The sequence below is a fragment of the Stenella coeruleoalba genome (assembly GCF_951394435.1).
Source record: "Stenella coeruleoalba genome assembly, chromosome: 14".
In the NCBI taxonomy this organism is placed as follows: Eukaryota; Metazoa; Chordata; class Mammalia; order Artiodactyla; family Delphinidae; genus Stenella; species Stenella coeruleoalba.
Window position 1 is genome coordinate 81,312,358 of NC_137160.1, and position 13,060 is coordinate 81,325,417.

The 13,060-nt window shown below is 44.1% G+C and overlaps 1 protein-coding gene across 3 annotated transcripts in view; it reads left to right on the top strand.

Moving 5' to 3' along the window:
- The window catches only part of ANAPC7 (anaphase promoting complex subunit 7), a 48,012-nt gene that overhangs the window by 12,439 nt on the left and 22,513 nt on the right, over nt 1–13,060 (top strand). Inside the window, exons 4-11 of one of the 3 annotated variants that reach the window (XR_013831241.1) lie at nt 16–127; nt 436–589; nt 1,320–1,462; nt 3,529–3,646; nt 4,501–4,697; nt 7,125–7,349; nt 8,183–8,333; nt 10,020–12,528. Coding sequence is in view for 2 of the 3 variants with exons in the window: in XM_079942206.1 (XP_079798332.1) it covers nt 16–127; nt 436–589; nt 1,320–1,462; nt 3,529–3,646; nt 4,501–4,697; nt 7,125–7,349; nt 8,183–8,333; nt 10,020–10,209 (1,290 nt within the window). In the remaining variant the exon portion in view is untranslated. The other 2 variants (XM_079942206.1, XM_079942205.1) reach the window with 2 other exon arrangements.

Sequence of the window (13,060 nt, forward strand, 5' to 3'; positions counted from 1 at the left end):
TTCTTTTCATTACAGATAAACATGATGCTGGCAAACCTGTACAAGAAGGCTGGTCAGGAGCGACCTTCAGTCACCAGCTATAAGGAAGTGCTGAGGCAGTGCCCATTAGCCCTTGATGCCATTCTAGGTACAGGTCATTCTCCCTGTTTTCATGGAGTGTTTACTCTCTAAGATAATCTTGGCTGTACATTAGAATAAGTTTATTTTTTTTAAAGTTGACCATGCTTCACCTCCAGAGAGTGAGTCAATAGGTTACTATTGCCGTGTATTCTTTCACTGATCAAGAAATACTGTAGTTGTTCTGTCATGTCCATCTTGCTTAGAATAGGGAAAGGGTTGCCTTATAACCTAGTGAAAGGGTAGCCTATTGCTTTTTGCATTGTAGAAGAAGGATGCTATGCCTCACCTTCTTTCTCCTACTTTTTGTTGGATTAGGTTTGCTGTCCCTTTCTGTAAAAGGTGCAGAGGTGGCATCAATGACGATGAACGTGATCCAGACCTTGCCTAACTTAGATTGGCTTTCTGTGTGGATCAAAGCGTATGCTTTTGTGCACGTTGGTGACAACTCGAGAGCAATCAATACCATCTGGTGAGAGCCACAAAGTTGATTCAGTATTCTTGGGGCCCTTATATGGGGGTTTTATGTATATAAATTAGCAAAACAGAAAAATGGATGCTTATCTGTTGGTATTACAGCCAATTGTCCCTAGGCTTTGCTAGTCTGTTAATGTACTGAATGGTCCCAGATGTAATAGTCTCTGTTAAATGTAAACTTGGACCAAGTTTAGCTCTGTACTTGCAAAAGTAGTAACCCTTGCAAAACAGACGGCCTTAGTGTGTCATACTTGAACCTGGAAGAACATCTTTTCGGATGCCCCAGAAGCATAGATTATTGCAGCATCTGACCTGGGTTGCCTCAGGACTGGGATTTTTCTTTCTAGTCAGGTAAAGTCCAAGGACAAGAGTGGGGTTTGTGTTAGGCAAAGTCATTTGGTTGAATAATAAGTAGCTGTCACTTTGAATGACATTACATTTAACACCGTATAGTATATGTTATCCTCTGAAAAACTGCAACCAGAAAGTTTCTAGGTAATGAGAGAGATTTCTGCTTTATTCTGTGTATTTACTATCCAGTCTTGTATAACTTTAAGTTAAAAGCTCAGAATAAGAAAATCTAGTTACACTTTTTTTTTAGTCTTTCCTTGTGAAAAATCTTGTACATACATAAAAGAAAATAGTGCCCATATACCCATCACCCAGATTCAACAACTAAGAGGATTTACAATAGACTTTAAGGTTCATTGTTTAATATCTTAAAGTTCACTAGAGAAAAAGTCCTTATTGAGAGATAACGTGGACCTACTGGGAAGCTTGGCAGATCTGTACTTCAGAGCTGGAGACAATAAAAACTCTGTCCTCAAGTTTGAACAGGCACAGATGTTGGATCCTTATCTGATAAAAGGTAAATAATTCTTGGGGCAGGATGGAGGTCTGTAGAGGGGCAAATCAGAAGATAGGGAGAAGATGTAACATGATCTTCTGATACAGTTTTTTGTAAAAAAATATTTTATAAAATTGATTAGAGTAGCCTTTTACCTTTTTTTTAGGCCTTGACAGTGTCTCTGACACTTGGGTGATTCCATTTTGAGCAGTTGTTTTTGCTTGAATTTAAGTGTCATCACCCCACAGATCATTATTTAGCTTTCTTTGTTTGGGGAGGGATCATAGCCCTTCCTTATGATTTACAGATTTATGATGTGCCTGACTGAGAATTTGGATGGCATCCCCAGGACCGTATATCCTTTTAGGGAATTTAGCTTTACTGTGTCCTTAAATGTAGTTAAAAAGGAGTAAGTGAACAGATACTAAGAAAGTGATCAGGTGGTTAAAGGAAGTAATTAGAAGTGAACAACAAAAAAATCATTGATTTAAAAGAAGATTGCTGCTGAAGGAGGTAAGCCACAGGGACTTCCAAAGGATGGCTGTTGGGTGAGTGGCAGTGAGTGAAGGGTAATGTGCGCAGGAATAGTAGGAAATAAGGTTGGATAGATAGGCTGAAGTCTGCTTGTAAAGGCCCCAAAAAGGTCATCAGAAAACATGGCCTTGTGACAATAAACGGTTTTGTAGACTCTTTTTTTTTCTTTTAATAAATTTATTTATTGATTTATTTTTGGTCGCATTGAGTCTTCGTTGCTGTTCACAGGCTTTCTCTAGTTGGGGCGAGCAGGGGCTACTGTTCGTTGTGGTGCACAGGCTTCTCATTGCGGTGGCTTCTCTTTGTGGAGCACAGGCTCTAGGCACGTAGGCTTCAGTAGCTGTGGCACACAGGCTCAGTAGTTGCGGCACATGGGCTTAGTTGCTCCACGGCATGTGGCATCTTCCCGGACCAGGGCTCGAACCTGTGTCCCCTGCATTGGCAGGCGGATTCTTAACCACTGTGCCACCAGGGAAATCCCAGTTTTGTAGAGTTGACAGAGCAGGGAGGGGAACTTCACAAGCATGTAGATGGGGAAACAGATCCAGAAAGATGAATTTGTTTGCCCAAGGTCCCCTCCTGCCCATTGTTATTCCTCTTCTTCAAATTGCCTGTGCCCATGATGAAAATGATGTTTTAGAAGTAGTAGCCCGGCAGTAGAGTCAGCATCTTGGAGTTAGAAGCTCAGACCCGAGTCCAGGGGCCAGCAGGGAGAGCTGCAGTAATCTTGGTTTGAGAGGCATTTTCTTTGGAATCTGAAGGAATATTAAGGAATGGAGGGGAATGGTGGTAAGAGATGGGTGACAGCGAGCTTGGGGCTTTTTTTTAATAGAACATGAGCGAAAATAAGGGGGGGGGGTAGGGCTGGGGGATGATCTTAAATGAACTAGACTCCAGAAGGAACTAGATGCTTTTTCTAGAATAGGCTAACTTTTTCTGAGACCGTCATATTAAGTGTGTACTCCTGACTGTGTCTAGACATGTTGGAAGAGAGAAGTTACTTTGATGCCTTTTTTGGGCCTTTTCTGGTTATGTGTTAGGATAGCTGTATTATCACACCACAGGATATAGGGACAAATAGTTCCTGAAAATAACAGGCTTTCAAATTGTGAGGTAGGTCCTTCTACTCTTTTTTTTTTTTTTTTTTTTTTTACTTTTGGATGTGTTTTGTCTTTTTTTTTTTTGCGGTACGCGGCCCTCTCACTGTTGTGGCCTCTCCTGTTGCGGAGCACAGGCTCCGGACGCACAGGCTCAGTGGCCATGGCTCACGGGCCCAGCCGCTCCTCGGCATGTGGGATCTTCTTGGACCAGGGCACGAACCCGTGTCCCCTGCATCGGCAGGCGGACTCTCAACCACTGTGCCACCAGGGAAACCCTGTTTTGTCTTTTTAATAGTCATTCTGTAGGAAACTGGGAATGCTGGTGGGAGGAGCTCATGATGGTGGAGAGGGCTCAGACCTTGCTGGAGCTGGGGCCTCAGTGTGGACTCTGATGAAGGTTACACCTCCTTCAGAAAAGATGCCTGCTGCTTTAATGAGCCTCTTCCTTTGTAGGAATGGATGTATATGGCTACCTCCTGGCACGAGAAGGGCGGCTGGAGGATGTGGAGAACCTTGGCTGCCGCCTTTTCAATATTTCTGATCAACATGCGGAACCCTGGGTGGTCTCTGGGTATGTTTATGCACTCCCTTTTCTCCCCAGTTTTAGTAGATTCTTTAGGAAATTGTGGTTCCTCCTCAATAGAATATAGATTTGAAAGCTTTGGTTTAAGGGATAATCAAGACTTGGATTCAAATCATGGTCTGCCTGTGACTTTGGATACATCATTTACTTCTCTGAGTCTGTTTTCTCATTTGGAAAATGAGGATAATACCCCTGCTTTATGGGGTAGGTGTTTACTGAGATAGTGAATGTATCATGCTCAGCACTGCACCTGAACACGGGCAGCCATCAGTGAGCAGGCCAGGAACTGTGCTGCTGTTATTAACCTGGCTTTACAAATTCTCTGAATGTCTCTGACCTGATAACATACCCAGATTGTCAGGTTCTTTGTTTTTAAAATTTTATTATTATTTGGCTGTGTCGGGTCTTAGTTGCAGCTCATGGGCTCTTCGTTGCAGTGTGTGAGCTTCTCTAGTTGCAGCCTGTGGGCTCAGTAGTTGCGGTGCACGGGCTCTAGAGCATGCAGGCTTAGTTGTCCCGTGGTATGTGGGATCTTAGTTCCCCAACCAGGGATTGAACCCACGTCCCCTGCGTTGGAAAGGCTGATTCTTAACCACTGGACCACCAGGGAAGTCCCCATCAGGTTCTTTTTTGTAATTTTTCCCTTCCGTATCAAGATTTCTCCCTTAAAAATAAATATTCAGTAGATTCTTGTTGTTCTGTTTTTTCACTAATATCTTAGGCTAAAGTTGTAAGGGGTTTGTAGTAAGGATCACGTAGAGGGCCTTTTCTCTGATTTTCCTTTTTGAAGAAGTTTCTTTATGGTCTTATCTCAGATAACTTTTGGTTGTTTTTTCCTCCAGGTGTCATAGCTTCTATAGCAAACGCTACTCCCGAGCCCTCTATTTAGGAGCCAAGGCCATTCAGCTGAACAGTAATAGTGTTCAAGCTTTGCTACTTAAGGGAGCAGCACTCAGAAACATGGGCAGAGTCCAAGAAGCAATAATCCACTTTCGGGAAGCTATACGTCTTGCACCTTGTCGCTTAGATTGTTATGAAGGTAAGATAAAAAATATAGATGAATGGTGTGGATCTGTAGATGTGGCGACAGCACTCAGATGGAAGGTTTTGTTGGGCCAGCAGTTTCCAAAGTTTGTTGTACATTGGAGTCCTCTGGGGGAACTTTGAAAAATCCTGATGCTAGGTCACTCCAGTACTGTTTAAGTCAGAATATTTGCTGTTGGGATATAGGCATCAGTACTCTTTTAAGATCACAGGTAATGCCATTGTGCAGACATATTTGGGAACCACTGCATTAGGCATTATAAATTCATTTATGGCCAGACTTTTCACTCCATACTTTAAATCCAGTTTTTTCATTTTTTGTTTCTGATTTTTGGTTAGGGTATAGTTGGGTTGGTTTTTTTTGTCATGTTTTGTTTCTCAAACGTGGCCCACTCATTAACGTGAGTTTCTCTGTGCTGGCACTGTGCTGGATTGCTTGGTACGTCTTTATTGGTTTTTTTTTTTCTTCTTTTTTAAAATATTTATTTATGTATTTGGCTGTGCCAGGTCTTAGTTGCCGGGTGTGGGATCTTTATTTAGTTGCAGCATATGTGGGATCTGGTTCCCTGACCAGGGATCGAACCCGGGCCTGCATTGGGAGCGCAGAGTCTTAACCACTGGACCACCAGGGAAGTCCCTGTCTTTATTCTTTTTTACAATTGTCTTACCTTGGGCCAGAAATATTACTCATAGGGTAACTCAGTATCCATATGACAGTGTTGGTTGTGGGAACTGGTCAGTTCATTGTGACCTCTGGAGTAGGCATGATCAGGGTCAAACTTTGTTATGTACTATTTTAAGTTCGTGTGAACTGCCCCTAGGAGTTCAAAGCTATGCCAGCTTCAGCAGCATTTGGTGACTCAGTCGGAGACGTTAAAATAGATCTTACAAGATGCAGTTCCTCCAAAGCATATTTTTATAAGAATTTAAAAATAAACCCAGGAGTCTAGGAGTGATTTGCTCTTAACAGGAAGATGAGTTCAAATTTGAGAAATAAAATTTGGAAGTTGGTGTAAAGAACAAATCTGCTTAGATAGCCAGAGAACTATGCCTGTTGTGGATTTGTTCTTAAGAAACTGCAACAAACCAAGCTTTTGGTTTCAGATTAAATTCTTGATCCTGAAACTGTAGCTTCCCTAGCCTCCCAGCTGCTTTTATCACGCTAACTCCTGTCTGCTGTGTGCCTGTTTCACAAGAGCCTAGGAATGCAGCTAACTGCATTACCACAGTGAGTGGTTGGACACAGGATAGTTAGAGTTGTCCCCCAGTTGGCCAGTGAGGCTTTATGGGACGCCTTCACTCAAGCCACAATTTGGAAATTTGGATCAGGGTGACTTGGTTATGCCTTCTGGTGGTTCTTGCAGCCGCCAACCAAGCTTTCTTTACTGGTGGGGGCCCTGGATCAGTGAAGTGCATTCTTCACATTTCCCTCTGAATTTCCAGTGGGGCTTTAGCAGGAAAGTAAAACTATTCAGTAGGTAGTTACAACCAACCACCATATTCTGAATCCACCACGTTACCCTTAAGAGTTAGGTAATTTCTGGTTAAGTAACCATAGTGTGTGGTAGAATGTGCACATATATTATAAATGCCACTAGGGTGGAGGAGTATACAGAGAAAATCTGCCAGGGAGTGTGTGGGTTTGGGGTTTAAGCTGTTTTTCTGTTTTGATGAGTGCTTTGGACTAAAAAGTACCTCCTCTGTTCTCTTTGATTTCTTGGCATGAACAGTTGAGAGTTGACTGTACTTGAAATGTCCCCGTGGAGCATCTTGCTGTGGGTATGGAAAGAGGCAGGAGCTGCCGATCTCAGTGTATTTGATCCATCTGATTAAGCCCCTTCCATCCAGTTTAGGGAAACCCTCAGCAAATGCTTCTTGAGATAACGTTTATGTTTCAAATGAGAAGGTCTTCCTTTCTCCTGAGGTTGCTCCCTAGGTCCTTTAGTTTTTAGAGCTGGACATTCGCTGTGGACTGTAGGAGCCCTCCCCCTTAAATGTAGGACTAAAGGTGACTGAGCACAGCTGGAAATTAACAGTTTGTTAAGAGGCAGCAAAACCTTGGGTTTTGTTGGAAACCTCCTCTTTCACAGTATGTTAATGTCACATTAGTTAGTGTCACATTCGTTCCTCTGACTTGCAGCTGGGCTGCCTACATGCTTTGGTTTACTTGTGCATGTTTGTTTCCTTCACTAACTGAAGGTGCCTTTGCGCTACAGGCTTTTTCCACGTCCGTCAAGTGCTCTGGGGAAGAGCACCTCTTAGCTGTTCCATCAACATACCCTTCAGTCTGATCTCACCATCAGACTTTTCCCTTGGCCTGCCCTTTGTTTTAAACTTTGAAGGTTTGTAATTTGGAAGGCTGTCAGATGGAAGCATGGCTTGGAATGGTAATGTGGTTGAACTTTGTGTTATATTTTTTCAGGTCTCATCGAATGTTACTTAGCCTCCAACAGTATTCGTGAAGCAATGGTAATGGCTAACAATGTTTACAAAACTCTAGGAGCAAATGCACAGACCCTTACCCTTTTAGCCACCGTTTGTCTTGAAGACCCAGTGACACAGGAGAAAGCCAAAACTCTATTAGATAAAGCCCTGACTCAAAGGCCGGACTACATTAAGGCTGTGGTGAAAAAAGCGGAACTGCTTAGTAAGTGTATCTTGTTTACTTCCCTGTTCGTAGTTAATTGTGTAAAACCTGATCTCAGTTGGATTCCCTAGTCCCAGTTGGTTACAGATGACCAAACGGGTGTGTGCTTTTTTTTTTTTTTTTTTTTTTTTGTGATATGCGGGCCTCTCACTGTTGTGAGAGCACGCGCAGCCTCGGCGGCCATGGCTCACGGGCCCAGCCGCTCCGCGGCATGTGGGATCCTCCCGGACCGGGGCACGAACCCATGTCCCCTGCATCGGCAGGCGGACCCTCAACGACTGCACCACCAGGGAAGCCCTGGGTGTGTGCTTTTGCACTAGGTCTGAGCCCATGTGAATTGGTTTATATTTAGCACAACCAAATGTAATTGGCTTAGAATGACTTTTGTGGAGTGGCTCAAACCAGGTGTACTTGGTTAGTACCTATTCAGCTCACTTTGTCCTGAACTAATTTGGGCCGAATATAACTGGTTTTAACCAATTTGAACTGTTTTGACCCATCTTATGACTTCCCTTTTAGACTTGGTTTTTTAAGTCCTGATTTATGATGAACTGAGTTTAGGGTAGTTTAGCAAATAAAATCCATTTTGGCTTTTTATATGAACTTTGGTCATGAGTAAGTTTTTAAAAATCAGAACTCAAACTGCAGAGTTCCTAATGGAATAAGAATTCAAACGACCTTGTTCTCACTTCCTGCCACACCACTGTTCTCTTGACATCTATAAATAGATGTTGGATTGTGATCATTGTTGTGGTTTTGTGTATATGACTTGCGATGGGAATATATTTCGAAATGTTGTGTAAGTAGGAAAATGAGAGTCTTTTTCTTTTCAGGCAGAGAACAGAAATATGAAGATGGAATTGCTTTGCTGCGGAACGCACTAGCTAATCAGAGTGACTGTGTCCTGCATCGGATCCTAGGAGATTTCCTTGTAGCTGTCAATGAGTATCAGGAAGCAATGGACCAGTATAGTATAGCACTAAGGTAGGCACTTAGCCTCCCATGGGGGGAAGGTCATTGAGGGGTAGAGGAAGCAGGGAACAATGTAACAGGAGTTCTGGAAACACACACACTTTGTGCCCATGGTTGAAAACAGTAATAATAGTAATGGTAGAGTTGTTTGTAAATTTATGACTTCTAAAGTCTTTTCTTTAACTGATATTAACATTAAAGAACTGTTTCACTCATAACCAGCCACACCACTATAACATCTGTTTTCATTTGTGTAGATCATCTTCCTGGCCTTGCCAACACATATACGTATTTTTATAGGGTTATACGTAGTATATATTTTATATTCTGCTTTTTCAATCAACGTATTGTAAGTACTTTCCCATGTTTCTACCTACTGTAGTAGTTAAGAACTTAAGCTCTGAAGAATACTACCTTTACCACCTGTTATCTTGGGCAAGTTACTAACAGATTTCCTTGTCTATATCTACCTTATTAGGTATTAAATGATTAAACGAGGATTAAATGATTATTCCATGTAAAGCTCTTAGCACTGTGCCTGGTATATAGTAAATACTAAATAAATAGTGGTATTCTTACTGCTTAATACAGAAGTGATTTCTTTGAGGGTCGTCTGTGTGTCTATAAAGTTATGGTGGAGGCCTGTCTTTAATCGAGTCTGATCACATCTATTTACTTGTTCAGCAGTTAAGCACCACTCATGTGCCTGGCATCTCAGTAAACACTGGGGATGCTGTGATTCCGGGAGCTCTCAGTCTCAGACGTGCAGACTGATAGATACCATGTGCTAAGTGCTTTCAAAGCAGTCTCTAGAAGGCAGGGTGGGAGTGCAGAGGGTGGGGAGCGCTGCGTGTGGGTGAGAGCTGTATGGAAGGTTTCAGAGAATAGGAGATGTTACAGTCAATCTACAGTTATATAAGTAGGAACAGGATTCCAACATGGGTTTCATTTGCTTTTTGGAAACCCAGAAGCAAATGTGAAAATAAAATATAGAAGCGGAATTTGCTAGAGATTGGACACCGGCTGGCCTCAGTGATGGTCACAAAGGCAAGAGGAGAGATTGCTTAGGAACCAAGTAAATAAATGTTCTGGACCCTCTGAATTTTGAGGGTTTTGGCATGCACAATACTCTTAGCTGCTACAGTCAAATGCCCAGGTTGGGTAGCTTTGGGTCCTGGGGTCTAACCTAGGAGTTGACAAATCTGTTCCATGGTAAGCATGATGATTTTGGTTGACTACTGAAATGCTGATATGTTTAATTATATCATAAGAATATGGAACAGTTTTACTCACAGAAAAATAAGTATTTTTTGTAAACTTGTAACTTAAAAACCTAATACTGTTAAATTATATTTGAATTTTTCTGTTAATGGTTGTTTGCTACTTTTTCATTTGTGTTATCTAGTATCTTCCTCTAGCAGAATGCTAGGGGTATTAAGTGTGAAAAGGTTTAAGAAATAAATGGAGAAAACTCAAATTGAGAATTCTAAAACTTAGGACAAGATGCCTTTTTTCACTTCTAGTGGTGGACTCCCTCGATCTTCCCTATGGAACTGGAGTTGTTTGGAGAGGCCAGGCATTAGCAGTTTCTCTGTGACTGGGTGGTCATTTCACTGCTGTGCCAGGGAGAGATGACGCATCAGCCAGCAAGAAGCAAGGCAGAGATTCAGGCCTCTCCTTTGTTTTGTTGTCCCCTAGTTTGGACCCCAATGACCAGAAGTCTCTAGAGGGGATGCAGAAGATGGAGAAGGAGGAGAGTCCCACGGATGCCACTCAGGAGGAGGATGTGGACGACATGGAAGGGAGTGGGGAAGAAGGGGACCTGGAGGGCAGCGACAGTGAGGCGGCCCAGTGGGCTGACCAGGAGCAGTGGTTCGGCATGCAGTGAGGCAGGCACAGCTCCGTGGCCACACTGGCCTGCCCCGCTCTGAGCACTTCCATGGACTGAAGGAACCTGTAGGAGCCCGCTCTCTGGGAGGACAATGATTCAGCATGTGATTGCAGCAGGGGTCTCTGCCCCTTGCTCCGTATTTCTAGTAGTGACTTCATTTTTAAAAACTGAGCCTGACCAACCTTCCATATATCTCCATCCTCCTCTGCTCCTGTCAGGGAGGACCAAGTGAGCACTCAGAGGTCCGTGGACATGTCGGGGCTTCTGGGACAGAGTGCTTTTTATAGAACTAACTTCTAAATCTGAAAGCTCGAGGAATAGAAAGTCTTTTGTCTGTGATGTTGTGGATGGGTTTAAAGGAGCGACCTGTTCCCCAGAGCAAGAGTGTCATCTCCCAGCAGCAGCATGGACTGGCCCTTTCAGAGAGGGTTTCCTGTCCCAGAAATCATTATCCTGGGTTGTCCAAACTTCCCTAGTAACCTTGCTTCTTTCTGCAATGTTAGTAATGCCTTAAGCTGACAGTTGCTGTTTTGCAGAACAGTTTTCCTATTTGCTAATCTGGTAACTTGCCTATGAGCCTGGGCCGAATCTGAGAAACAAGTGTGACCTAGAGCATGAACAGAGGCACAGTTGGGGTAATTAATAAAACTGTTTTTTGTACAGTAATGATGTTGGGTTGGTCAGAATGGAAGCCCTTTATAGATTCTTTTTTTTGGTCTCTTATTTACAGTGCATTGATTCAGCTCTAGAATTATTTGCCATAAATAGACTCTCTTTTTCCCAGGGAAAGGATTGGGAGGAAAGGGAGCTGGGAGGATTGGGAACCTCAGGTAATACTGAGCTGGTTCATCCATTCGCATTTTTGATTGGTTAATTCCTGGGGAGAGTCTTTGGCCAGATTTTAGACTGGGTCTGCCTATCTCTGTCAGGGGCGCTGAGGTCGGTGTCTGGTTTCAGCATTCTATTGTGGGGTCAGCAGGGGGCTCATTCCCTGGGCTCGGGTGCTGGGAGACTACCCACCCTCTCCCCCTTGTTTAATATGTGATGTTTTTGGAGGTGAAGGTAGTGGGGGGTGTCACAGCTAACCCCAAATTCTCATCAAAATAAAATTAGCCAAAGGTGGTACAAAATGGGAATTTGACATAAATGGAAAGTTCTGTCTTAATGTGTAAAAACATAGAGTGTACAATAGTTTAGGAGCTTAGAACATCTGATAACTGCAATTTAAAGTGGGCAAAAGGTTACTGTTAAAGTATCTTTCAGTATGAGAACCAAAGCTTGGGCAGCATCATTTGATGGAGCAGTTTTTAAAGAGCCCAGCAGGCAGTTGGAGTCATGCCAGGTGAATGTGTGGCCCAGAGAAGACACTGCTCATTTGTGCTCGCTGCAGGATGCAGGCTCGTGTCCTTCCTCAGCTCGCCTCTGAGCATCCATGATCAGTTAGTGCTTTGGGAGAAAAGGTGAAATCTCTCCTCTGGGGAGGAAGCCCAGCCACACCCTCCTGACCTTGTTTCTGCATGTCAGGCTCATCACCATGAGCCCTGAGATTCTCTCAGGATCAGTCTGTGCCTTGGAACCCACACCTGTGCACCGCCTTCCATCAGCAGCCTCACGTTCCTCCCCTTTCATCTCTGCTGGGAGCCCCTGGATCAGTCTGGCCTGTCCATCCCAGCAACACCCTGCACTGGATTCCTCAGGCCCTCACACCTGCAGCTCCAGCATTTCCATCTCGGCAGTGCTGGGGTGACAACTGGGTTGAAGTGACAACTGAAACTATTTTTAGAGCACCTGACATAGGATTGAAAACACTCTCAGTTTACGTCAAAGAATCAGAGGAGTTTGAGTTGGAGGGTGCTGAAGCGCTTCCCTGCCAGTCACTTGCTCTCATAAACAGAAAACCTCATGAGAGTGAGGAGCCCCAGGAAGCAGGGGCACAATCAGGCTGACCAGCTCTGTCGCTGTCCCACTGATCCGCTTGCAAGAGACCAAGCAACCTTATAAGTGATGCCCTTCCACATGCCTGCAGTCACCACAGGTACCTTTTGCTGTCTGGATTTTCGCACAGCCAATGTGGAGATGTTTTAATTGATGCTTGTCATTCCTCCTGGCTCCTTCCAGATTGTTTGAAGCATAGGTTTGGAATCAGACTGGGTTGGGTTCTAAAAGTCTCAGCTCACCTGTTAGTGCTGTGGGTCAGGGGCCAGGTGGTTAGCCTCCACGTTCTGGGCTCCCTCATCCTCCTCTGGACTGAAGACTGAGTGATCCTGTGAGGAGTTCAGCATGGTCCCCATTGGGAACATTATCGCCATCACAAGGGTAATGGAGATCCCAGTTCTTTCCTGGGGAACTGGGGACTGGTGGTATCACTCTGAAGACTTCTTGCTCTTCTCTCCTGGAGGTCCCTCTGCTGAGCAGGGAGGCAGGGTCCTAAGGAAGGTGTTCCAGGCCCTCCACCTTGGCCCTTCACCCTTCACTTCTGAACCCATGCTGTGTGCCAGGGACCTGGCAGATGTGACCCCTACAGAGCTTATGTCAGGAGTGCTCCTTGCCAGCCTTAGTTTGGAGGCCACACTCCTGCCTCTGAATTCTTTCCCAGAGAATGAGGCCAGCTTTTGCCTGAATCTGTAATTCTGAAACTTGATTATGCTTCTCAGTGATACAGATCTCTAGGCTGGACACCAAACTTTAATCAAAGTCTGGGCCCTGGGCCCAAGAGTCTGCATCTTTAATCCCATCCCAATTTACTATTCTGATGCAGGTGTTCCCTGGTCCAAATATTGAGAAACCTGGGAGAAGGGTTTGAGGGCCCCAGAAGTTGCAGGCCTGACCTTAGAGGGCCCCTGGGGAC